The 27281-nt window shown below is 37.7% G+C and overlaps 1 protein-coding gene across 2 annotated transcripts; it reads right to left on the bottom strand.

The window, feature by feature from the left end:
* Positions 1–429: 429 nt before the first annotated feature.
* Positions 430–27196, bottom strand: lin7a (lin-7 homolog A (C. elegans)). 2 transcript variants are annotated; one of them, XM_066669492.1, is made up of 6 exons: positions 27084–27196; positions 12794–12912; positions 9306–9377; positions 5414–5623; positions 3726–3938; positions 430–1205 (listed from the first exon to the last, which is right to left on the bottom strand). In XM_066669492.1, exons 1-5 carry the CDS (start codon positions 27118–27120, stop codon positions 3726–3728), a joined length of 651 nt encoding a protein of 216 aa, XP_066525589.1. In that variant the 5' UTR covers positions 27121–27196; the 3' UTR covers positions 430–1205. The 2 variants fall into 2 exon arrangements, with proteins under 2 accessions (XP_066525589.1, XP_066525588.1); XM_066669491.1 differs by having other exon boundaries at positions 3730–3938.
* Between the last annotated feature and the right edge of the window lie 85 nt (positions 27197–27281).

Below are 27281 nucleotides of genomic sequence, written 5' to 3'. Positions count from 1 at the left end.
CAATATAAAAAAACTTTTCTCAATAAAATTGTTGTAAGAAATATTTTGGATTATTCAGCCTCTGTTTAGACAATTTTACAATTTTATTTTATTTTCTCAGCAGGAAGTGTCAGAAAATTATATTCAAGAAAAACAATTTTTTTTAAATGATACTTCATATTATGAAACAGCTGTTAGTTGCGAGAATGACTCTGTACTACACCAATTCTAACTATATAATAGAAAAAAAAATCACACCGATACATTGTGTTTGCCAATTTCCAGTGGTAAAAATGATGTATTGGTAGCTAAAATTTGTGAGAATATTTTCTTTAAAATAAGCAAAATTATCTTCCAATGGAATTAGACACTTTCTATAAATAAAATAACTTATAAACCTATAGACATTGTGTTTATAGTCTTATAACATTCTTACAACAGTCTCCTAAATAATATAATATATATATATATAGATAGATTTTAAAGACCATTTCACTTAAAAAAAGATTTTTTTTGCAGTGCATTCAGCAGGAAGCTTCAGAAGAACAAATAAATACGAATCACAAATAACTACGAGGAGGAGGACAATTTTTGTTCTTATCTTTGAAGAGGGTCACAACTTGCAACTGCACTGCAAAAATGACTTATTAAGTGAAATAATTTTTTATCCAGCCAACATATATATTTCTCATTATGAAATTATCATTAGATCATTAGATTGCTTTGAGTGATTACTTTTATAATTTTATATAAGTGCCCTATTTCAATTTAAAAGAACCTAAAACCATTAAAATACAAACAATTTTAACAAAAAAGTTAATAAACTGTATGATATTTTACCAGCGGTCTCAGAATGAAAACTATTACATATATCCACTAGAATGAAGATGATTTCACTTAATAAGCTTCACTGTTGCAGGCTTTGAAAGACAACTAAAAAAGATAACAACCAATGGGTAAAAATAAGTGTTCTTTCTCACTCTTTCATATTTTATACTTTTCCCAGCACCAGGGCGTTGTTGCAGCACATAGATGGTAGAGGTTTATTGGACCATAGTAAAGCTGTAGTTTTTACACTGAGTGAGCAAGGGATGGTCTTCTATTTCTCCTCCTCTTCCTACTTCTCTCCTCTTCTTCCTCCTTTTCTTATCTTCTGGAAGGCCACAGGCTGCTGAGCTCTCTCCCAAACCTCTATTTTATTCTACTTGTTTTTTTTCTGGAACAACCTGCAGATTACAAGAGAGGACAACAGCTGAGAGACTTAAACAAGCAATCAGTCATTTTTATCACCAAAAAAGCCAAACAATATTTATGAAAGTAATCCTTTTTTACAATATTTGCATAAAGTGCAAGTCACATGAAGAATCAAATGGATTTGTAGTCCCTGAAGGAACCAATTTATGCTCCAAAAAGAGGTATCCCCACTTAAGGATGGTCATGTTTAAAACAGGCTTACATTTAATTTTTGTCCATGTGTGCATACTTACACCCCCTTATTTTTTATTTTTGTGTCTTTATATCTGTGTAATTAATTGGCTGAATAGGTGATAGGTTTTTAATTAGCTTTAAATAAAAAAGCTCTGGATTCCAGATCAACTCAGAATCAACTTGGTAGGTGCATGTGTATAAAATTATTCAGATAATCATAATACAAATATTAATTATCTTTATTTGTATAGCACTTTTCATATACATCTACAGCTGCAGTTTAAAGGGTTTCAAGAGTTATTTCAAGAAAAACATCTGTAACTGCTTATCCAATTCAGGGTCGCGGTGGGTCCAGAGCCTACCTGGAATCATTGGGCGCAAGGCGGGAATACACCCTGGAGGGGGTGCCAGTCCTTCGCAGGGCAACACAGACACACACACATTCACTCACACACTCACACCTACGGACACTTTTGAGTCGCCAATCCACCTACCAATGTGTGTTTTTGGACTGTGGGAGGAAACCCACGCGGACATGGGGAGAACACACCAACTCCTCACAGACAGTCACCCGGAGCGGGAATCGAACCCACAACCTCCAGGCCCCTGGAGCTGTGTGACTGTGACACTACCTGCTGCACCACTGTGCCCCCCCCAAAAAAAACCCAAAACAAACAAACGTAAACAGAACTCTACCAAATACACTGCTTTCCTTACACTCTGGGGGCAGTGTGGGTAATGACCGTCTTAACCTCATTCCACTGGCAATGTGGTATTAACCTTTTCTATCCAAGGAGAATAAAGGGCTATATTTTCCAATTTCAATGTCTATGTGCTGTTGTCGCGCTTTTTCTGAAATTTGAAGAAACATGATTTAACAAAAAGGGTATCAATGCCACACAGCTACAGGGTCCTGGGGTTGTGGGTTCAAACACTTGTCTCTTTGGTGTGTTATCTCACTGTCTGGATGGATTTCCTCTGAGTGCTTCCCACAGATCAAAACACATGATGATAGGTCAACTGACTGTGTAAAATTGCTTGCAGATGTGTGATGTCCTGTAATGGCCTGACACATTGACCTTTTATTTTTAGTTATATTTCTTAATTTAATATATTTATTCTTGAATATTTTAAAGAGTTTTTGTATTGTCTTGTTGTTCTGTATGTTACATGCAGTATGTGTCACTCAAGACAGATTCCTTCTAGAAAGGCAGGGAATTTAATTTTACACTTTTTAATGGTGTAAATACATTAACAGAAATATGTTACACACAAGTCATATTTTATCAGTACTCTGATTAAACATATCAATAACATGCACTTGCTGATCTGTACTCTGCACAGGGCATCTCTTGAATATTTTAAGGTATAAAACACAGCAGTAAAGATGGCTCTAGTTTCGCACACTGAGTTAATATAGTTTTACACTTTCCAAAGTGGTAATGTATTTGCTCTTGCAGCAAATTTAAAGTTGTGGATTTCTGTTTTTGTGCCAGTACCAGGCATGTAGTGTTCACTGGATTAAAGCAATAATTCAGCAAAAAAAAAAAAATTAAATGTACACAATTACCCCTCCCTCACTTCAAATGCCATAGAGCCCATGCAAGTTTAATTTTTAAAATTAGTTTCTTTAGTTATACACTGGAGCTACAAATAATTGCTAAATAAGGGCTTCAAACAAGGCTACCACCATCATTATCTGCAGACACTCCTTAAAAATCCCCTAGGTTTAGAAGTGATCAATGCTGCAAATAAACACAGCATTTTTCATTTTACTGCATGCATATATAAGCCTATATAAATAAATGTTTAATTACTCTGTACTGACTATCCATGGGAATTTGGTCCAAGTTTTTACATTATCATAAATGTCTATGTATGATTATTGGCAGATATGTACATGAAAACTCTTGGACATTGGCCTGTTATGACTGGCTGTGCCTTCTTCTGAGTTAGTGGTGGGTGGATCCAACTTGAGGCATGGATGAATACTTTGGTTTTTAATGTAACATCACAAAAAAAGCCCCCCATGATTTCAAAATGGGATGATTTTGAAGACTGATCCAAATAGGCCCAGATGCTATAGATTATATATTTATTAATATTACTACTATGATAAAACTATTACCATGGTATGATTTTTTTTTAAATGTGCTTAAACTACACAGCTTCTGGTGAAGGGTTTTGGGAGAAAGACAGCACAGTAGGTTTGGTCTGGACACAGTCTTTGTTTTGGCTAATGATTTAAGTAAATGGGGAAAAAGTGTAGATGTGTTTTTTTAGCTGAATTATTGCTTTAAAGCACTGAAAAGCCTCACCTACGCCGTGTGGTTCTGAGAGCTGAGATTCTGCTGCTGCTGCTGCTGGATAAGAAGCTGTTGTTGCTGACGCCGGCGAGCTGTGCGGAGCTTCTCAAACCTCGCTTCCATCTCCTCCAGAACTTTGGGTGTGTAGCGCACCACCAGCTTCACGCTGTCTTTAGCAGCCTTCAACAACTCTACTGCTTTCTCATGGTGCTCCCCTTCCACACTCTGAGAAAACAGCACAGAAAAAAGAGGTTAAGGTCTGATGTCTCAGTGTATATGTGAAGAACATTAAACTGATGTATTTTAGGTCCATACATCATTCTCCATGATCAGTGGCAAGTGCGTAGTAGATTAGTCTCTGGAGCAGTGGAAGTGTGTTTTCTGGAGCGATGGTGCACCAAATCATTTGGGAGTAGCTGGAGTGGTTTTTGAGCATTCAGAGGTAATCATCCAATCAGTATCTGATCAGTATTAACTAATCAGTACCTAACCTCGTTAAGTATGAAGCCACCAAATGTCATCGAATCCTCATAGAAAAATTTTCAGTACAAAATTTCCAAGACAGAGAGAAGAACTAATAACTAAACTACCATTCATTGCAGTGTGTTTGGCTTAATTACAGTATTGAAATCAGTGCAGCGTTCAGATTTTTATGTGAAAAGGAATTATATATTGAACTTGTGCATCTCTGATAGAGTAATAAAACTGTCACGCTCTATAAGTCTGAGACAGAATGACAGTCAGAAAAATGGGTTAAAAACTTTCTGAAATATCCATGACAGTAATGCAAGGAGTTCTTTTAAAGCAGAGACAGCTTTCAGAGCCATAAAAAAACCTCATTCCCTTCAGACTGTGCTCTTGTGCATTTTAAAAAGGAACGGCACATTTAAAGCAGTGACTTTAAAGTGACAGCCTCCTGACGAGAGCCCCTTTTCAGGTTTAAAGACCTTTTTATTATTATATTATTCTAGTCATGCTTTAGAGCCAGGCATTGAAAGAGCTTGAGATGTAATATATTTCATGTTTTTCTATTAATTCATGCCTTATATACAGCATTGTGGAACTCTGCATCCTTCATATATTTAACGTCCAGTCCAATTAATCTTTATATACAATCTTTAAAATCTTTACACTTTCAGTATTTATACAGTACTGGCCACACTTTGCCTTATTTCCTGCTTCCATTGATGTAAGAATATTCAATTTCATTTTTTCAAAGTATTCACACTGTAGACACACCAAAATGATCAGCCTTAAAAGCTGGTAGTACAAACCGAGTCAATCCCAAATACATCCACTGTTGTTGACAAATGTGGAAAGAGTTCATTTAAACAAGTCAGATTTAACATATTTGACACATAATAAAATATTATAAGTTACACAGTGAAAAATCCCTGTTTCCAAATATGTTAAATGCAGCAAACAAATGTAATTATTCACTAAATATATATTATTAATATATTGTCTTAATTATATAAATTAAAAGTTGTCTTAATTATATATTTTTTATTTAATGCTTTATATTATACTTTATATAGAAACATACTTTTATTTTGTCATTAGACCAGAGTTTGTATAACAAGTTCTATATACATTTCTTGAAAGTTATAGAATAACACTCAGGTTATACTTGGAGCTGGCTAGCTTGCTGTTTTCTGTGGTTAAGTGTTTTTAAGGTTAAATAATAAAGTAATACTGACCACTCCATTAACAGACAGAAGCTGGTCCCCTCTCTTCAGTCCCCCATGTCTCTCAGCCACGCCCCCAGGTATAATGCGGGAAATGTAGATTGGAGAATTTTGCTCCTTGCCGCCCATTACATTAAAGCCCAGTCCTTCATCTGTCTTTGGCAGCTCCACTACGCGAGGGTGAGAGTGACCCTCACTTGCTGCAAATGCAGCCACAGTGGCCTGAAAAAAATAATGAATTCATAATAAAAAAAACCACCACAAACCCAGCTATGAAGGCCTGGAATAATATAACAATATGATAATAAAATAATACATTGAAATGAAAAACTTCTCCTTGGCCCATTTCTATGTATTTTTTTCTCCTTTTCACTCATGCAAAAATAAAGTGACAGCTCCCTCTTGTGGAAAAAACATCTGCCTGCTAAACAAGACTATAAATAGTGAAAAAGTGCAGTAGAAAACAAAGCTAGCTGGAGCCTGTTGGTCCGAGAAGACAGAGAAAAGTTGTAAATCTTTTGTAGCCACGGGTGGTTTTCTGTCAGCTTCTATTCTTTATTAAAGCATGCATGCAGAGAGAAGAGGGGGAAAGACAAATAAGGGATGCTTTTCACAGTCCTTTAAAATCAGAAGATCCCCACAAGGCAAAAGCAGCGATTTTCTGATCCCTCTGAATCAGAACATCATCTACAGATGAAGCACTTGCTGAATAAATAGGAATACAGCTGAAAAAGGGGGCTGTGTATGTGAAGAGCAGCTCAAAGCAGATCTTCACAGCTCCGCTCATACTCAGAATGAAGGTGTCATGAGAAAACATATGGCACACTTCACAATCAATGCCAAATAACATTATCTAAGATATTATAGGGCTCATATCCTATAAGGCCTTCCAGTAATGGGTCATGAATACATACCACCCTAGAAAGTCTGGCAACGTGAGGTTACCTCATATAGCACCAATGGGTTTGTGCAGCTGCTGTAGAGCATATAGAGGTGCTATAGTAACACCTATTACTCTGCCCCCATTACTGTGTTTGCAAATTAGAAAATATGGCACATAATTTACTACAGGTATAACAGGGATTTTATCATACTGATGCATTTTCATGTTATAATACAGAGTATTTTCATTCTAAGGGTTAGTAAAGAGCCTTACAGTGCTTTTAAACCATGCTCTAGCTTCTGCACTATCAACTGAAAACAGTCTTTTAGGTATAGAGACTGTGTCTTCTGCATGTTAATTAAGCCAGTGCTCTCTGCATTTCTATTATTTTTTTATTTTCAAAACAGCAAGGTGATTGGCTGTCTTTATCTTAATATAAATACAGAGCCATGAATTCAAGTCAAGTGTCATTCTGTAGTCAGTCTAAGACCCATATAAATATTCCCAGGTCTATGCTTGATTTCTCTATGAAAATTCTAAATTAAGAGTCATTATGACATGGAAATATGAATCATGATACTGAATGTAATTCTACTGTTACACTTCAGCACCATTAAAAACCAGTAGGAGTTCCTCCAGCTGTAGCCATAGATTTATGATGTATATTTTAATAATTAAAGGGTGCAAACATAAAAATTCTTAATGGATCACCCTTTATACATTAGGTAAGACAGGGTTAACATGAATGTAATGTAACTAATAATTTGTTACTTCGCTTAAAGTGTTTAAAGTGCAAATGTAAATCAGCTGTAGAGAGGTGTAAAAACGAGCTGTAATTATTTGTCCTCACTGTAACATTGGCAAGGACATGGCCTTATCAATATTCAGAGAGAGTACAGTGTAAATGAATTACTCTCTTATCATAAAACACACCACACCAAGGATCACCATTCCACACAGTCCAGAGCCTCTTTAAATGTCTCTCACATATCAGCACTTTAAAGAAAGGCTTGAGTGCACATGCCTTATCATTTCTGTTTTACCTGTGAATACACAACTGATAATTCACATGAAATTGGATAATAAAGAGTATTAATAAGGATGTTTCTATTGGCTGCAGTAACAGCGCATAATCTTCTTGGAAGGTTTTATACAAGATGTTGAAATGTGGTAGTGCAGATTTGCTTGCATTCACCCACACAGCATTAGTGAGGTCAGATACAGATGGTCGATGATGAGTTTTTGATTAAATGCATTTAAGGTGAATGTTGGCACAGACGTTGAGTTATACACACATTTGGTACAATAACTGTATAAAAACATTGTCTAATTGAATGTGATGTATAGAGCAATCACACATGAACCTAAGGTCACCATGCTCAATGCCAACTCTCAGCTAGAGAGTTACAAACAAGAAGCCCCCAGCAGTGGTACAGTGTTGTCTGGAAGTAATGGGGCTCCATCCAATACCTCTGGGATGAGTGCAGACCTAACATCCAACATGAATACTTTACCTAACTTATGATGATATGGCTGAATGCAATCAAAAGCTCACAGCAATGTGCCAGTACTGCCTTACCAGAAGGGCAGAGACTGTTACTATACAAAATATGTGGTAAAATTGCTGGCACACATTGTAATGATCTCTCAAAGCTTGCAGAGTCATGCCATGTACAGTGAGTTAAGGTTGTTTCTGTTTGCAGATTTATACGGCCTAGGTGCAGGACTAATAGATTCAAAAACTCAATTGCCCCAGCTGTTTTTCATTCATTCATTCATTCATTATCTGTAAGCGCTTATCCAGTTCAGGGTCGCAGTGGGCCACAAGCCTACCTGGAATCATTGGGCGCAAGGCGGGAATACACCCTGGAGGGGGCGCCAGTCCTTCACAGGGCAACACACACACATTCACTCACACACTCACACCTACGGACACTTGAGTCACCAATCCACCTACCAACGTGTGTTTTTGGACTGTGAGAGGAAACCGGAGCACCCGGAGGAAACCCACGCGGACACAGGGAGAACACACCACACTCCTCACAGCCCAGCTGTTTTTATTTTATTTTATTTATTTATTTAATGCTATGTAATACATTTTGTAATTTTACTTTCTTTTTAAACGGTGTGTGTGGGGGGTGGGGGATTGTGGTGTGCTAAGGTATGTGAGCGAATATTTTGCTTTGAAAAAAAATCTGCATTTATATAAATCTAGGTGTCCCCAGACTCTTGACAGGAGATGTATATTCGGAATGGTGCACTTTTTTTGGCACTGCTCCCCTTTGTCTGATGGATTGGAAACAGCTCAGAAAACTGTATTGGGATGAAATTCTCATTTTCAAAGGATTTGTCCTCATTTCTAGTCAACAAACTCGTCCTTCAGTTATACAGACACTGCATTCCTTCTTTTGTTTTCATCCTTTCTCTCTTTCTCCTCTTTTTAATCTCTTTGTATCTTCCCTACAGCAGAGGAATGTGAATGAACTGAAAGGTTGATGAAGTAAAAGAGTGCTACATTTAAATGTATGTGAGGTGGATAATTACTGTTCAGACTGTTTGTTAAATCTGTTTTTTTAATGCATAAAAGAGAAGCAGGATGAAAAAAGGACATTTGAAAGTCTAATAGAGATTTGTTTTGAATTGAAAGTAGAACTCACTAAAATGGAATGAAAAAGCCTGAAAAAAGACATATGCTGTCTATAAAGTTTGACAGTCTTTTTTTTTACACCAAAATTGCAATTTGCAAGCATGCAATATTGAAAAATAAAGAGCTGCATGCTCTTCAGAAATCAACATCATCAGCAAAGTTGGCTAAAGTTGGGAACTTTAACCCAATTACACATTGATCATGAGTTTGACCAAAAAATAAGCAACAAAAACGTTAATGTCAAATGACATCACAACTACCAGAAAAAAAGCCCAGGATAAAAAAATATCTAGTCACAATATTTAAATGCACTTAATAACTGTAATGGTTCTGCAAACAAAATAAGAATCTGGAAAATAACTAATTATTCTTACCTTTGCGGTCGCTCGAGCCTGGTACTCTGGACACCCATTCACTGTTATTGTCTCATGCATGTACTGATAAACCTGAGTGAGTGAGTGAGTGAGAGAGAGAGAGAGAGAGAGAGAGAGAGAGAGAGAGAGGGAGAGAGAGAGAGAGAGAGATCAAATCTCAACAAACACGATCAAATCTGAAGTACAATTTTAGAATTACACTGTTTTGTTCAGAACGTCGTCCCCCATTAGCTTTTCTCAAAGCCTAGCCTGAATGGAAGCTGGCTACAGCCATTTTTTCTCCTTTGATCTGTGATCTAGTTCTTCAAACATTAGCTGTGTTCTCTGTGCCCTATGAGCCTTTTCCCCAACTCTGCCCATTACTAGCTGTGAAGGTGAACCAGCACTTTAACTCAAATAATATTTTCTAAAACAAATGAATGAGTGGCTGTTGTTAACCCTTGATTTATCCAAATACCACCAAATGACAAAGCTAACATAAAAGCAATTAAAATATCATTTGATGCTGATAAATGATGTCTGTATCTCAGCTTTTGAGCATTAACCCAGCTGTGGAACATCTGCTCAAACAGACTACTGGGTTGAGCATTTTTTTCAGACCAAGGCACCATTTACTACAGACCTCTGAAGTTATGTGCTTATTCTGTAGTCTGTGTCAGGCCCATATGAGGAGTTGATTTCTCCATGACAAAAATGAATGTGATTCTTGCTTTGCTTTACAAAATCTCATGTTTAGTCATACAGATAATTTCTCCAAAATTCTGAAGCTTTTTTCAAGCGTCAAGCTACAGTTTAATGAGCTACTGTTATTCTGCAATACTGGGTTCACACTGAAACATTAGATTTTGAAAGAAAAAAAAAAGACAAAAGCCACATGGAGGAAAATATCACAGCTGACGGGATAGATTTTATAACATAATTCAGCTGTTAATAGTTTTGATATCCACCAAACCACTTTGTGATCTAACAGAGCCTCGTGTGGAACAAACAGACTAAACTATTAACACACCCTAAATATCTTGTGTTTAACAGTTTTTACATTTTTAACAATGTATTTAATATGCAGTAATTTTGCTTGATACTTTTCTGCATTATTATATCATGGTATGAATTAATTCCTGGACAGAACACCAGTCCCTCACAGAGCATTGCACATTCACCCAGTCACACACTTGCAGCTGTGGACAATTTGCATAATCATTCAACCTATTAACCTATGGTTTTGGAATGTGGGAGGAAACTGAATCACCTATAGAAAAACCACACACACTCATAGACCATGACCCAATGTGTGAAACAAATCCAGGAACTGCATGGCAGCAACAGTTAACATTGCATCACCACATTGCCCAAATAATAGTTTGTTAAATACTTTGAAATCCTGGAGATAACTGCACAGAGCAGTTACAAAACCATCCCTAGCCTCCGTTTAATGATAACAGCTTGTAGCTTAGTTACAAAACTGTGTTTCTCTAATCATAACACACTAGTCAAACATTATATTCATGTTTTTCTCATTAAGCATTAGTTTAAAGCCTGTGGTGTCTCCCATGCTACATGCAAAAAAGCTGTTATCATAATTTTGATTACTCTAAGCCAATGCCAAAAGAGATTAACAAAGTTTACAATTACACTTAATCCACCTAATAATCATGACACATGTATTCAGGATAAATGTCTAAACATATCATCACATGCTATGTCTCTGTTAGGTATGTGTACAGATATCCTACTGTTCTTAAAGGTGATAACATAATGATGATTTACATTCATTTGCTTTCGTTATTACTGACTCTTGGCTCATTGAATGATGCCACAAAACCACAGTAAAATCTGTACAGCTGTACAGTAAATTCCTGCAAAATCCTCTACATTTTTCACTTCAAAATAAACAGAAACAAAATCCTCTCTCTCTCTCTCTCTCTCTCTCTCTCTCTCTCTCTCTGGTACTGACTGATACAGAGAGAATTGGATAATCAGTCTGTTGTCCATACAGTCCCGATGTAAACACTGACCACATTGTGTGTGTGTTTGTGTGTGTCGGTGTGTGTGTGTGTGTGTATAATAACCCAATTGTTAGACAATTGCCAGATCTGTATGTGAAATCAGACAGCATTCTGTCAAAACAAAGAAGGCTCTAGCTAAAGCCTGACTAAAAATTACAGCATTAAAACTGAAGTCATGTAATTACTTTGCATCATGCCCAAAAGTCCATGTCTAAACTCGTTGTCTCAGTGACAGATTTCAAAGGGATTTTCATTATTTTGTACAGAGTCTTCTGCTCTAAATGGATCCTATTAATTATGAAGTTTTTGAGGAGAAAAATATATATTAATATTATACATGGCAACAAACGAACACTGCTGACATCATAGGTCAAGCTTCCTCCCCAAATGTCTCCACACACCAACTCGCTTTAATGAGTGTGGGAGTTATGGGAGTTTCAGGCTACAGTATGAGGACCTGCTTCTGGTTTGAAATAGTGTTGAATTTAGTAGATTAACTTTCAGTGAAACATCCAGTGCACAGTGTTCAGTGTTAGTTTGCTTGTAGCATGGATGTTAGTTGATTATTTCTCCTTCACAAACACCAACCCCAACTCATTCCAAAGGTATTTAATGGATCATCATCACACCATGGCTCTATCCCAGGACTTTGTATCCATCTAGCTGACATGTGCACTGAGTGTGAATACCAAGTGTCTAGCATGGATGCACCTTAAAGTTCTTCACTTCTCTCATTATAAGAAGTGTCTACCAAATTTTCGACAAGTCTGAGCCATAAATGAATATTGACATTGTGTCATTCGCCTTCAGGGCACTTTTAGCTGGAATATAAATGACACATTGAGTACTTACGATACCATCTACGTTCACCAGAGCATGAAATGAGAAACTACAGCCAAATGTGTCTGATACACACACACATCCTGAGTGTGAATTAATATTCATGACCGAACAGCATACTAACATACTGAGAACAATAACAACAACGACATAACCACCACAGTTTCCAGCACATTCACACCCACTGCAGGAAAAAAATAATGAATAGAATAGAGAATAACAAGGGCATTTTTGATCTCACACAGGTCAAAGATTACAAACTATACAAGGAAGGTGATACATTTTTAAATAGACTTTACACAAAACAAAATCATTTATGATTTCTATACCAAAGTAAAAAACTGAAAAACAACAAAAACATTAAAAAACATATTATTTAAAGGGTTATTAAACCACGTAATAAATGTATAAGTTGTATATACAGATCTGTGATCTGTGATCAGTCTTTAATTTCCTCTCTTTCTTGCTGTACAGGGCCTGCAGACATCACAATGCTGAAATGTACAAGAATAATGATCACAGAGTCTAGTCAATATGCACAGTCAATATGCAGTTGTAAATTGCTTTAACTACCTGTGTGATCTCAGTGTTTTGTTTTTTTCAGGTGTGTGTATCGTGTGAGATTGTTGAGGTGTGACTGACCTCTCTGATGGCTGTACAGAACTCACTCTGTAGGACCTTCTTCAGTGACTGGAGTTTATGTCCAGGAACATCTCCAGATTCCTGAAGCTTCTCCAACAGCTCGATTGCCCTCGCCACATCTGAGAGAAACAGAGAGAAGCTGAGGATGGAAATGAGCAAAAAACTATACATCAGCTAAATGGTGTTAATTCAACTGCAGTGACCTTCGAATATCATAATGGATTGTAACACTATCATCATCAGCTATATCCAATGGAAAACATCCAAAAAAGAGCTAGTGATTGGGGTATTGTTTGAATTGATTACACTGTACAAGGACTTAACTCACATTTCCGTATTCAGTGCATTTTTGTATTAAACCAAAATAATCAAACTTCACTCATTTCTGAAAAACATATTTTTTAAACTGAAACATTTTAGAAAGAACCATAACTAAATTATATATATATAAAAAAAGAGATCAAAGATACCTGGGGGAGAGAAAGAGAGAGAGAGAGTGCGAGAGATGAATTAAATGAAGAGTGAAGGACAGGAGAAGAGCTGCGGTGAATCAATCAGAGAGAAAATAGAAACAGAGTCAAGGCCAACAAATAAACAACAACTACACACCAACATACACACCATTCACACAGCCAAGATACCCACACCACACACACATAGTTCCACTGCTCCTCAACCTACATCTCAAGCCCACACTAAGTGTTTAGCATGGTGACCCTAAAGTGAAATATGAAATATTTTTCTTAGGTTTATGTGCAGCTGCTCCACAGCATCCATCCATTCATTCATTCATTCATTATCTGTAACCCTTATCCAGTTCAGGGTCGCGGTGGGTCCGGAGCCTACCTGGAATCATTGGGCGCAAGGCGGGAATACACCCTGGAGGGGGCGCCAGTCCTTCACAGGGCAACACACACTCACACATTCACTCATACCTACGGACACTTTTGAGTCGCCAATCCACCTACCAACGTGTGTTTTTGGACTGTGGGAGGAGCGGGAATCGAACCCACAACCTCCAGGTCCCTGGAGCTATGTGACTGCAACACTACATACTGCCGTGTCGCCCTCCATAGCATCCAGTTTTATTTTATTTTTTCATATAGAGATTATACACAATTATCCACACTAGTCCACAATGGTGCATGCTGAATAATGATGAAGTCAGTAATTTTAAGGGGTGTCCGCAAACATTTGGTGATGTATGTATGTGCCCATGTGTATTGTGTTGTTTTGGTTACAGCAGTGAGAACATAGCAGCTCATTACTGAGTGTAGTGAAGGTTAAGTGTTGTGAAGTAGCAGTGATGTATAACATGGTTATATATTCTGAGGAATGGTATATAAAAATGTGTGTGTGTGTGTGTATGTGAACTTGTATGTGTGTGTGTGTGAGTGGGTTCTTTGTGATTTTACTGCCATCAGCTCAGCTGGCAGAGAGAGAGAGAGAGAGAGAGAGAGAGAGAGAGAGAGAGAGAGAGAGAGAGAGAGAGAGAGAGAGAGAATGATTATCAGGGGAATCCTAGTCAGACATTAATCTCTGTCTGCTTTTCTTTCACTGGCCATTTTTTTGTTGTTGATTTTCTGTCCTATAGAACCACAGCCAAGGGAATTTCAAAGCTATTTATTTATTGTTTATTCTCTGTACAACAACCAGAAGTGTGTATACTAAAACCATACTCAAGACCTTTCATTTAATAAACAAAAAAACAATGACTTAAGTAACTAAAGAAAAATACTGCCCACATAAAACACCAGCAGAATAACAAAAGAATTACACACACAAAAAATTCATTCATTCATCTCCTGTAACTGCTTCATCCTGGTCAGGGTCACAGTGTGTCCCTCACTGAGCTCAAGACAGGAGGAACATACCCTGTACAGGGCTTTTGGATGAACAGATGTCCACAAACATTTAACCATATAGTGTATCATCTATGTCCTTTAACAAGGTAGAACGATACCCAATCTTTATAAGTCTTTAGCTTAGCTTGTATTTTACTAGGCAAAGTGCTTTACATGCTACTCAGCAGTTACCTGCCTCCAGCCTCTGTCCACATTTATCTGTCAGTATCCAGGATCTCTCTCACCCTCTCTTTGGAAAAGAGTGCTGTCTTTCTTTCTTTCTTTGTCTCTCTCTCTCTCTCTCTCTCTCTCTCTCTCTCATATTCTGTGGTGCCTTAACTGCATGAATATTTTGACACTTAAAAAATAAGCTGTTCATAATTATGTAAATACAAAGCAGATTTCTTTAACAGAACACTAAATTGTTTACAATATCAATTTACTCATTCTCTCTTTAAACAGATCTATCCTTATGACTCATTCTCACTTTTTTTCATGCTCAATCACTTACTCCCATTCCTTTGCTCTCTCTCTCTCTTGCGCTTTTCCTTTAAACAGATCTCCCTTTGTGACTCATTTATTTTCTGTCATTCTTTTTCCATCTTTATTTCTCTCTCATTCCCTCCTCTCACTCATTCTTTTTCTCTCACTCATTATTTCAACTCCCCTTTCTCAGTCACACACATTCTCTTTGTGACTCATTCTATCATTTGTTCCCTCTCTTTCTCTTTCTAATAGCATAGCAGTGCTAGATTCCTTGGTGAAGTTTCACTAAAAGTTTTTAGACTTAGCTTTAAAGGCATACCTTCCCTGTCCTTAATATTTAGCAAGCTAAAAACAGCACATACTACTGCCTTTCGCAGAAGAACCAGGCGCCTAAGGCTCTAACTTGTTTTGGAAGATGGGAATTCATTCACTTTTTAAATTTGCTCCGATCTGCTCTTCTTATTCATTCTTTCTCTCTGTCTCTCTCTGTCTCTCTCTCTCTCTCACCTGAAAGTTTGAGGATGTTGCATCGGATACTTTTTTGCTTGTTCCACTTTGCTGCAGTAAAAGCATCGACTCTTCAGTTGAGACTTTTGGAACACTGAACCACTGCATGAGCATATTACCGTGGGTGGGGGTGTGGATGGGTGGGCTACTTACAATAATGAGAATGTGCATATATGTGACATCACAACTGTTGAAAGGAAATGTGTGGTTTTTGTTTCTGAGTAAGTAAGTAAACTGTACATTTGTTCAAAAAAAATTAAGCGGACATACTTAAATCACTTTTTTGTATGTGACAAAAATGATATTGTACCTTTAAAAACTGTGTAAACTGACAGTGGAGAAGGACTGGTAAAGTCATTTTTGCTTTGTTGTGTAATTACAGATGTGATCATGTCCTTGCTCTCTGCTGCATATATCCTCTACATCTCTCTGTAACAGCACAGGAAATGAATCACACACACACACACACACATACTGTTGCATCTTTCCACACACAGGTGAAAACTGTTTACAGAAAACAACAGATAAAGATCAGTAAAAGACAGCGGCTGAAATAAGTATTGAACATGTCACCAGTTTCCTAAGTAAATATATTTCTAAAGGTTTTATTGACATTTAATTCTCACCAGATGTCGGCAACAACCCATCCAATCCACACATGCAAAGAAATCAAACCATAGATGGCCATAAATTAAATTACGCATAGTAATGAGAAATGGCACAGGAAAAAGTATTGAACACATGAAGTAAGAGAGGTGCAATAAAACCATGGAAAGTCATGACACCAGCTGAAATCTATCAGTAATTAGAAAGCAATCCTGCCACTTAGTGCAAATTAATATCAGCTGGTTCAACTGATGGGCTATAAAAAAAGCTGTCTCATTGCCAAGGAGCCAAACAAGAAACGAAATGATGGGTAAAACCAGTGAGCTCTCCCAAGACCTTCGCGAAACATACTGATGGCTTTGGTTACAGAAGAATTTCTAAACTACTGAAGGTTCCAGTGAACACTGTTGGGACCATAATCCAGAAGTGGACAGAGCATTATTTCACCATAAACAGGCTATGACCAGGTGCTCCCCACAGGATTTCAGACAGAGGAGTGAAAAGAATGATCAGACGAGTTGTCCAAGAGCCAAGGACCACTTGTGGAGAGCTACAGCAAGATCTGGAGTCAGCAGGTACAACTGTGTCTGAGAAAACAATAAGTAATGCACTCAACCACCATGGCCTGTATGCATGTACATAGCATCCACTGGTGAAGAAAAAGCATGTTGATGTGCATTTAAAGTTTGCTCAACCACATTTAGACAAGCCTGTGAAATACTGGGAGAATGTAGTCTGGTCAGATGAGTCAGAAGGCACTGCATATCACCCCAAAAACACTGAGGTTCGGAACATCATGGTGTGGGGCTGTTTTTCAGCATAAGGCACTGGCACACTTCATATAACTGTAGGGAGGATGAACGGACAAATGCACAGAGACATTCCTGATAAAAATCTGCTGCCATCTTTGGATGATGAAAATGAAACAAGGGTGGACATTTCAGTAAGACAATGATCCCAAACACACAGCTAAGGAAACTCTCAAATGGTTTCAGAGAAAGAAAATAAAACTGCTAGAATGGCCCAGTCAATCACCTGACGTGAATCCTACTGAAAATCTATGTAACTAAAGGAACTACAGCTCAAAGTTCATAGAAGGAGCCCATGGAACCTTAAGGATTTGAAGAGTGTGAGAAAATGGGCCAAAATCACACTTGAGCAATGCATGCGACTAGTTTCTCCATACAGGAGGTGTCTTGAAGCTGTCATCACCAACAAAGGCTTTTGTACTAAGTATTAAATAAATACATTTCAATAAGGGTGTTCAATACTTTTTCCCTGTGTCATTTCCAGTTTGAATACTGCATAACTTAATTTATGGACATCTATGGTTTGTTTTCTTTGCATGTGTGGATTGGACGCGTTGTTACCGACATCGGGTGAGAATTGTATGTCAATAAAACCATTAGAAATGTCTTTACTTAGAAAATCGTGACGTGTTCAACACGTATTTCACCCGCTGTATCGCAGTTTTCCACAAATACCAGAAATAAAAAGAAACTGAGGTCAGTCAAAGAACAATGCCTTTTTTTGACACTGTATCTGTAAACGAGCACCCTCCTGGCTATGTGCAGACAAAAATAATCTACTTGTATGTCCTAATGATAATAATCATATAAATTGTACCAATGTTTTGCTAGCTAGGAGCATGGTGCCTTGCGTAAACCCCACCAGATTACATAATAGGCACATTTTTAATATGCGTTACAAGTAGCTGACAAAGACAGAAAACAGTGAATGATAACTAGAAGTAATGTTTTACAATTTCCAAGCTATTTTGACCATTTTAAACAGCCACTTTTCAGTGTCCCTAATTTAGAGATAATTGTGAATGGCTTGTCAATCATACATTTGTAAACAGACAATAGGCTGCACATTTCTTTGCTGGGAAATGAATTTAAACTCGCAAAAGAGAAGCTGTCTTTGCTCTCTCTCTCTCTGTGTGTGTGTGTGTGTGTGTGTGAATGACAGGTTATATCACCACCTCAGCTCACATATAGGACAAAAGCTTAAAAACAATAGTGAAGAGAAACTAGGCAAGCCTAGTTTTGCCAGACAACCATTAGCCATATAGCCAATGTCACAGAGGTTTTTCTGACATTTCAAAAACAAGGAAGCCCAAAATACATACCCTTGTCATTGGAAGATCTGGAGAAGCTTTGGCGCTTCATATCAATATCTTTGTTTATATGTGTTTTTTATCATGTGATTGTGTTGTACAGAAAATATGTACGGCAGGACTAATATATGCAGAGGAGCATAAAGTTTTGTTCATAATATATAACACCGGCATGTTTTTCTTGTTCATTTTATTTAAAAATAAATTCTAGGTGATCTACCACCAAAGAACAAAGAAAATCAGGAACATTTAGTTGAATTTAAGAATTACAATTACTTATTTATTCAATGTAACAAGTTAGAGGAAAGCATGTGGTTTACTTTATAAGGTGGCCGTGCACAGCTGTATGGAGTTTTATAAACACACTAATGCCACAAAATGTCTAACCACCACTTCCCTTTACAATATTTCAGGCAAATACACACACTCATGTGAAATAGGTTCAGCAGTCCTCAGTCTGTGAGATGTGTGTGTAAATGTTCCTGAGTTCCGAGTTCTGGCCACCGTGCATGGTGTCGCGCTAAACACAGTCCCAGAAACACACACAAACTGAGCGTGTTCCTTTCTTATTTCCTATTTTTCAGCCACAGTTTTCAAACTGGAAACTAAGTTTCCTGGTTTGTGAAGCAGTTTATGTCGGTGGAAATTTGCAGAACGTTTCCAAATTTAAGACTGTAGGACACAGCTGCCCCTTTAAGTCTGGTAAGCCTGCTCTTGCCCCATTCCTTACCTGCTTCCTGGAATAAACCTTTGGTTTTAGCACCAGCTTGGTTCATCCTGGGTTGACTTTTGTGTTTAATAAAAGCATAAAAAAGAACACAATGTTTGCTTCTTCTTACTCACCTTCGGCTCAGAGCACTACGATACAAACAGTAACAACAGCCCAGACTCCTCACAGACAATCACCTGGAGCTGGAATCGAACCCACAACCTCCAGGTCCCTGGAGCTGTGTGACTACGACACTAACCTGCTGCACCACCGTAGTGTAAAAGAAGTAAATTACTGAGGATCATTTGGGTGGGGGTGCTGTTCAGTAGGGTAGGGGTTTGGGGGTGTTACCCTGTGTCTCTGACATTCTGCTACATATTTAGCAGCGAGGCTGCAGTGTGTCCCTTGCCCAGAATTATTTGTACTTTCTTCAATTCTGTATATTTCTCAAATTTTGGAATTATTTTCATGAATTTGAAGATGAAAGTGCAGTTCTGATTCAACCTCATCTGTCATACAGAGAACACACAATCTCTGGTCTCAAGGCGCCAGGACTTTTTATACCTGCCCGTTTCTGTGGCCAGACTGTGTTCACTGAGTTTGTATCTGGTCAGGATCTGTCACTGCTTTGTATCTGTGACAGATGAGAGATAATTTTCCAAGTATTACAAATACTTTGGTTTTAGAGTCTGGTAGCATTCAAATTTTCTCTGATTGTGAATTTCTTTTTCCCAATGTTCCAGAAAATCATCCAGTATTTTTGATGATTTGGTGAATGTTGAGTTTTGGTTGTAGAGCCGTGTTGGAGCAAGGCTGGTGTTTGTTAGAAGATATTAGAGGGTTAATAAGCCTCAGGACCAGCTGACTGAGGGAGCTCTTTTCAGGGTTCAGTTCTTGGCTCTTTACTGCTTTAAAATGCAGCATTTCTCTGGGGCTTGTCCTCAAATGCATCCAGCAACCCAATAAATCTGCCCAATTTAGTCCTGCATGCATTAGTTGGGGTTTTTCTTTGTACTTTTAGAATCATTCTACAGAATTCAGCATGCAGGGTTTCTGTTGGATGCTCTCTCTCTCTCTCTCTCTCTCTCTCTCTCTCTCTCTCTCTCTCTCTGTGGTAACAACCCCAAGCACTTTGGACCAGATGTGTTTATTATCTGCAAAACTGAGTGGCCTTAATTTTGGTAAACCCTTACTGTACACACACACACACACACACACACACACACACACATACACATACACACACACACACAAGCTTATTTCACATAGTTCTATGTAATATGTATTTACAACCAAAAAAAAAAAAAAACACTTTTACTAGTCAGTCGTTCAGTGTGTGAAATGTTGCTTCTTTACTTTTGCACCTCAGCTATGAGGCTAACACGGTTAATAACTAAAGGTAAGTCTAAGTGTAAAATTAAAGAGTAAATTTCAGATGCCTTTCCACCTCCAATTAACTTCAAATTTAAGATGTAGTATTTTCTTTTTTCCTTTTTCGCCGTTTTTCATAGGTTTAAATCATACATTTTGAATCATGAGCTGTAATGGAACAATTAACACTAAAGATGACACCTCAGATATAATATTACTATAAAAAGAAACATGTTAATGATCATGTCAATGATCTTTTGCACTTTAATGTGTGTGCACTGTTTTATGTTTGCACTAGCTTTGCACTAGTTTCACTTTAATGTTGTGTATTGTCTTATGTAGCACCTTGGTCCTGGAGGAACGCTATTTCGTTTCACTGTGTACTGTAAACACTGTATACTGCTGAAATGACAATAAACTTCTTGAACTTGATCTTCAATCTTGCTAATACAGTGAATGCTCCTCTTCTTATCAAGTGTTGAACATGAGAAAAAATGGCATATTTAATGCCTGGTGTGAAGATTCTTCATTTTTGTACTTCAGACTGATGGAAAGGTCATTGCTTGAGTGTGTATGAACAGAAGAACATGTATTATTGATCAGCTGATATTTACTGCCCAGTGTCAACTGAAGCTAGGTGTCTAGCCATGTGGTTTGTCTCTACCATTTTTTTCTTTAATTAAATTAGTTGTCTCATTACTGACAGATGCAGGTAATCAGAGAACAGGTTTAACCCTTTAGGTGGCCTAAAACTTCTCTGACCAGGTAATATTCATAGATCAACCAGATACTACTGGGTGAGCACTGCATACGAAAACTCTGAAAGAAAACACCAGTCAAAAAATGTAGGAAATGTTGGATAAGCATGTGATCAAACACTTGGGTCATGTAGTGTATTTTTTGAGGGAGTCTGTCAGCTCTCAGAGAAGAAAGAAGGCTGTGATTTGGAGAAAAGTGAGGCCCATCTCAACACAAAGAGAATCAGGGGGGCACCACAAGCATCAAAGGGCCAAACTGCGAGTGTGATACACTGAACAGAGATAGGGGAATTACACCATGGCAGCAATGTGGTTTCCATACTTTAATGAAAACACGGCTCAGTGAATCACATTAAAGGACAAAAATATCTCTTCTCTTGCCCTACGAGCACAATTAAAGTAATGTATTGGATATTAACTTCTACAGTATTGGGGCATGATATTTTTATTACTTGCTATTGAGGTTTTAGCCTCTGGTAACATTGATATCATAGAAGCAAATGAGTTCTCAGTCCTATGTCTAGTGCAAGTTTCTAGCGTTGCTGTGATAGCATTTGACTGATATCATTCAACTTAATAATTGGTGATTATCTGACTCATCAATACAATTGTTCATGGTTTTGTCAGGGTATAAATGATTGTATTGGATGTTTATTCTACTGATTCAGTAATAGCTGAGAAGCTTAGATAGGTGTTTATTACTTTAAAAAGTGCAACTTCTTTTTAATAGTCCTTGGCAGAGTTTTACAAAATGTTGTCTTTGCATTTAACCCTTCCTTGGCAGTGAACCCAGACACAAGCACTGTTGACTTGGGGGAGTACCAAACACAGGTCTGGAAAAGCCTCCTCAGAATCTGGGTAGACACGTTGGGGCTTGTTCACTGGCATATAAGCTGTGGTTGTTGAGGAAGGAAGAAACACTTTTTTTCAACTCCCATTGCCCCCATATTTCCAGTCCAGGGGCTCAAACCTGTGACCTTTTGGTCCCAAGTCTGCTTCTCTAATTTTTAGATTAGGACAAGCATTGTCATGCTACTTTAATAGCTTCTATCCATCCATTCATTATCTGTAAGCGCTTATCCAGTTCAGGGTCGGGGTGGCTCCAGAGCCTACCTGGAATCATTGGGTGCAAGGCAGGAATACACCCTGGAGGGGGTGCCAGTCCTTCACAGGGCACACTCACACCTATAGACATTTTTGAGTCGCCAATTCACCTACCAACGTGTGTTTTTGGACTGTGGGAGGAAACCGGAGCACCCGGAGGAAACCCACACAAACATGGGGAGAACACACCAACTCCTAACAGACAGTCACCCGGAGTGGGAATCGTACCCATAACCACCATGTTTTTTTTCACTAATCACTAGGGCTGTGCCATATAATATCGTGTGCTATAATATTGAAAAACTTTTTCAAACGATAAAAAAAGTTCATATCGTGATTATCATGATATTTTGACTTGTTTATGTAATGGCGTCATGCAGTCACACGTAACAAGGCATACATTCCTTATGTGAGTCATTGAAGCACAGCGACAGGTACGGTGGATATTTGCTCTGCGTTCAAAGATTTTGCTCCAAAACACGAGTGAATTTCAGTCATGTGGAGGTGGTCTGGATATAAAATATAAATGTTGTATTTTATACAACGTCAGAACCTTGGTACGTTACAAAAAGAAACTTGGTTGTTTACAAAATAAGCAAATGCTTATACATTTATGTTATTCCTTCTGAATGTTTGAAATTGTTAGATTGGTACGAAATTAAAATGTTTTATACAATAATTTAAATAAGAAATTAAACATATTATTAAATGAATCTAATTAATAAAAATACATCATTTATCTTGTTGCAATAGTGTGTTCTGGAAATTAATAAAAGTATTTTTTCAGTGTTTTTTCATATCGCCAACAAAATCGCTATCGACAAAATATCCTGAAATATCATGATATTATTTTAGGGCCATATTGCCCAACCCTACTAATCACAGCTCAAGACTAATCTCTGTGGGTGTTTTGATGAAACATTATATTCATCAAAATTCAACAAAAAGAAACATAAAAGCATATTGGCTTTTAGCCACGTACAACTCACTAATTTAATTTTAAAGGGCCAATATCATTAAAAACTCTGTTCTCTGTTCTCAAAACTCAGTTCTGATAACCTGTCAAATAGTTTGTCAATACCCCTTATAACAAGTGAGTTCAGCTTCTTAAAGCTTCTCCCATTTTGGGCAAAGATGTGCGCACATAATTTTGCATAATCTTCATAGAAAAATACAAAATGAAATGGCACACTCTGGAGCCTAAGGTCACTATGTCCTTATTCTTTACATGGGCTTGAGGGGGCTATATCTCCTAGCATTGGGCTGTAGGACAGTGAAACCATGTTTTCTGGGGAGATGTAGCTCTTTGCAACAATTCTGAATGGAGTGTAAAAGCCAGAAATTATCATTCAGCATCAGTACATGTCGTTGGATATGCTCTTAAGGCTGCCATCAAATCTAATCTAACTGTAAAAGTCCAACATTTTGTGCAAACCTTCCCAAAAATATAGAGGCTATGACAGCTTCAATAGAGGAACAACTTTCAGACTATAACCCATAATATCAGAACGTGTACTGCAGTCGCAATAGGAATCAGAATTATAATAAAATTTGCTATGTTTTCTCCATACTGTGGAGCCTTGTTTTCTGGCCTTGTGGCCTTGTCTTCAAATTGCACTTTTGGGGTTTATTGCCTTCCAGAATTGTTCATGGAAGAATGCATCGTTAGAGAAAAGGAGAGATGAACGAATATGGCCATCTGCCACACATTCTGTCATTTTCTTTCCTTTTAATGGATTATACTGAGCCCTCAGAAAGGCACCTTTTTTGCAGAACTAAAGCTTGCCAAGATCCAAAATTTTATACAAACTCTAGGTCCTCAGGGGTTACCTCTCAGATCCATGCCAGCTCACTTTATCAAATCCCCAATCAGAGATAATTGGTCCAGTCATGACATTCCTAACAGCAACGAGCTCAAACTCAAGCATTAAATAAAAAACCTCAGAAAATTCTAGCAGAGAAAAGTGGGAGAGGTACACAAGTGACCTCTTACTGCTTTTGCCAGTGATAAGGTCACTGATGTTACTGAGGATCCTTTATTTAATACAGACAACCATCAACCCCACTCTTTATATCAAAACTTTTGTTTATCAAACTTTCTTCTGTATTATTAGGATATTTTGTCCTTTTTGTGTCAGTGATATCTTCTGCTCCTCTAGGAGGACTTTACAGTAGATGTACTGTCAAGAGTAGTGCTTATCTAAGTCAGGGTCACGGTGGGTCGGAACCTTCCCAGAATTATTGGGCACAAGGCAGGAATACACCCTGGGGGGGGGCACCAGTCCTTCACAGAGCGACACATACACACACACATTCACTCACACACTCACACCTACGGAGACTTTTGAGTCACCAATCTGTTTGGACTGTGGGAGGAAACCGGAGCACCCGGAGGAAACCCACACAGACACAGGGAGAACACACCAAACTCCTCACAGACAGTCACCCAGAGCAGGACTTGAACCCCCAACCTCCAGTTCCCTGGAGCTGTGTGCCTGCTGCGCCACCGGCAGAGGCTGATCTGTTGTAAGATTTGTTGATTTGTTGATTCTGAACTAGAGCTTTGTTTTATTAAATATTTTTAGATCAATATGGGTGCACGTTTTTCAGTACTACTTTATAGTTAACACCAATACCTGATCAATACTGATTTCCTCTTGCTTGTGTGGTGCTGGAAGTTGGTTTATTAATTAACTGTAAGAAAAGAAAACTAATCAACAAGTGTCAATCTAAATTAAAAGTATAGAGTTCTTAAATTGCCGGTTCCCATATGGTTAAGTACACTTAAAAATAAATGTATTCATTTGCTCCTACAATAGGTTCCCAATTAAGAAATCATTACCACATAAAGACAATGCTCAAATGCAAACAGTTCCCACACAACAGATTTTTGAAGAGGTTCTGTAGAAGTAGAGACATTTTGACAACATTTCATTTCATTTTCACAGCATGTTACAACCAAGAGAAGTCACTAAAGTGAGTCCATTTCCAGCTTTTTAAATGAATTAGAAAAGCTCATGTTCTTCGGTTATTTCTTATGTGCACTGTTCATTCACACACAGTAGTGACCCATTTTCTAATGCTTTCCATTAGCTCCAGTGGGATAATTATGTCTCCAAAATAAGGCAAAACGTATGCGTAAAACCGATAATGCATTTCTAATTACATCATTTAGAAACAACCTCAGCTGCATCTACTAATTTCTACTTTGGCCTTGACTTAAAGAAGCAGAAGCCTTTTTATCACCTGAAAGGAGCAAACAATAAAGCAAGTGATCATTTATTATTTTTACATTATTTTCTGAAAGGTGCAAATCTTAAAGACACTGAAACAGCCTGATCACATTAAAAGAAACAATGATACATGCAACAGATATATACTGGGGTAAAAATAAAAATCAACCCCAAATAAGCACTCTAAATCACTCTTTAGTTTTATCTGAAAAATCAGATATTATCTGGCGTGGCCTAAACTACAGTGGCACCAGTCGATCGATCATTTCTTTACATACTTTTTATGTCCACACACAGACACACACACACCCACACACAAGTGTTTTAAACTTGATATCCCTTGTACCATACCAGTGCTCTTTCACGTCACTATTAATATCTCCACACTGCTCTGTGTGCTTCTTTGCACCTTCAGTTACACATTACACACAGGATACACACTCATTTAACTCATTTACTGTTTCTTAGTAAACACAAGATTGTGGTCCTTAAAGTCATTACAGAGATTATTACAATCTGCACCTCTACCACCACCATGACTTCACAGAAAAACTATTTACAATATGATCTACTAAATATATTCAAATATATCTGTTTATTTGCACTATTCACACAAATCAATTGTTTTAAAATAAATGTTCATATTCTTTCAGCAAAGCTATCTCCCGTATTACAGAACCTGCATTCACGACATTTCACATGTACCTTCTTAAACATGTTTTGGAGAACAACTCAGAAAGATTAAACGTGGCTCATAGCTGGATTTATGTTACATCCTGTGCTTTTTATCACTATGAATAATGTGTCTGTTTATTCTTTGGAGTTTGACCTTTTCCATGACAAAAACATGTATTTGTAACATAACCCAAAGGTTATGTTTATGCAAATATGTCACTTGAGTATGCAGATTAGACACTATCCATTATTTACTGTGAGTATATATCTTATTTATATAATGTATGTAGTGAATTAAAATGTAATAAACAATTATTTGACGTCTGTTGAAACTGAATATACAGATCCCACTGAAAAAAGACTACATTTGAAGAGAAATTCATTACTTTAAATCCTGCTGTGCAACATCTGCATTGAGAATCCAGCAGTGCATCAGAAATGCATTGAAATGCAAGCACGCGCCAAAAAACCCTAGATACTCTTCATTAGTAAAATGTCTTTATGAACATTTATTATAAAAATGTTTGGGAAAGACGTGTTCAAAGCATAAGCATCTTTATCATTTTGTGTCCAAAGTTGAAGTGGAATGTTAATAGCAACAAGAGTAAACGCTCGCATACGCGAAACCCGCGCGTGTGCCGTGCAGTGAAATACAAACATGCAAATTTACTCAAGAAATACAGACGCATATTGAGGTGGATAAAATTAAATCACGGACTGACACCCATGTCTTTCACACGGATCTCCAGCACCGACATTAAAGCACAATCAGATCGATCAGACAAACGTAGTAAATCCTCTCGCAAGGAAACACACGCAGATTGAAAACCGACAGATATTTGCAAAACGAAAATAAAGCCAATCAATCGTGCGCTCACCTCGCTCCAGAGTCAGTGGCTGCACCACAGTCGCCATTTCTCCTTCTACTGCCTCTACTGCGAGAGAGAGAGAGAGAGAGAGAGAGAGAGAGAGAGAGAGAGAGATAGAGAGAGTGTACAGCAGGGGAGGTGGGAGAGTGAATGGGAAAGAGGGAGGGTAACAGAGATGGGGTGGGTGAGAGGATGGATGGAATGGAG

Source organism: Hoplias malabaricus, chromosome 4 (genome assembly GCF_029633855.1).
Source record: "Hoplias malabaricus isolate fHopMal1 chromosome 4, fHopMal1.hap1, whole genome shotgun sequence".
Lineage (NCBI taxonomy): Eukaryota > Metazoa > Chordata > Actinopteri > Characiformes > Erythrinidae > Hoplias > Hoplias malabaricus.
Note: the sequence above shows the minus strand (reverse complement) of the source record. Positions and strands in the feature narration are given on the sequence as shown.

Excerpts from the sequence above, each read along its gene's own strand:
- lin7a (XM_066669491.1), bottom strand. The coding sequence starts at position 27,120 with ATGGCGACTGTGGTGCAGCCACTGACTCTGGAGCGAG. Across the intron at positions 12,913-27,083 it reads GCCACTGACTCTGGAGCGAG|ATGTGGCGAGGGCAATCGAG; the intron begins GTGAGCGCACGA and ends TGTTTCTCTCAG. Across the intron at positions 9,378-12,793 it reads TCTGTACAGCCATCAGAGAG|GTTTATCAGTACATGCATGA; the intron begins GTCAGTCACACC and ends TCACTCACTCAG.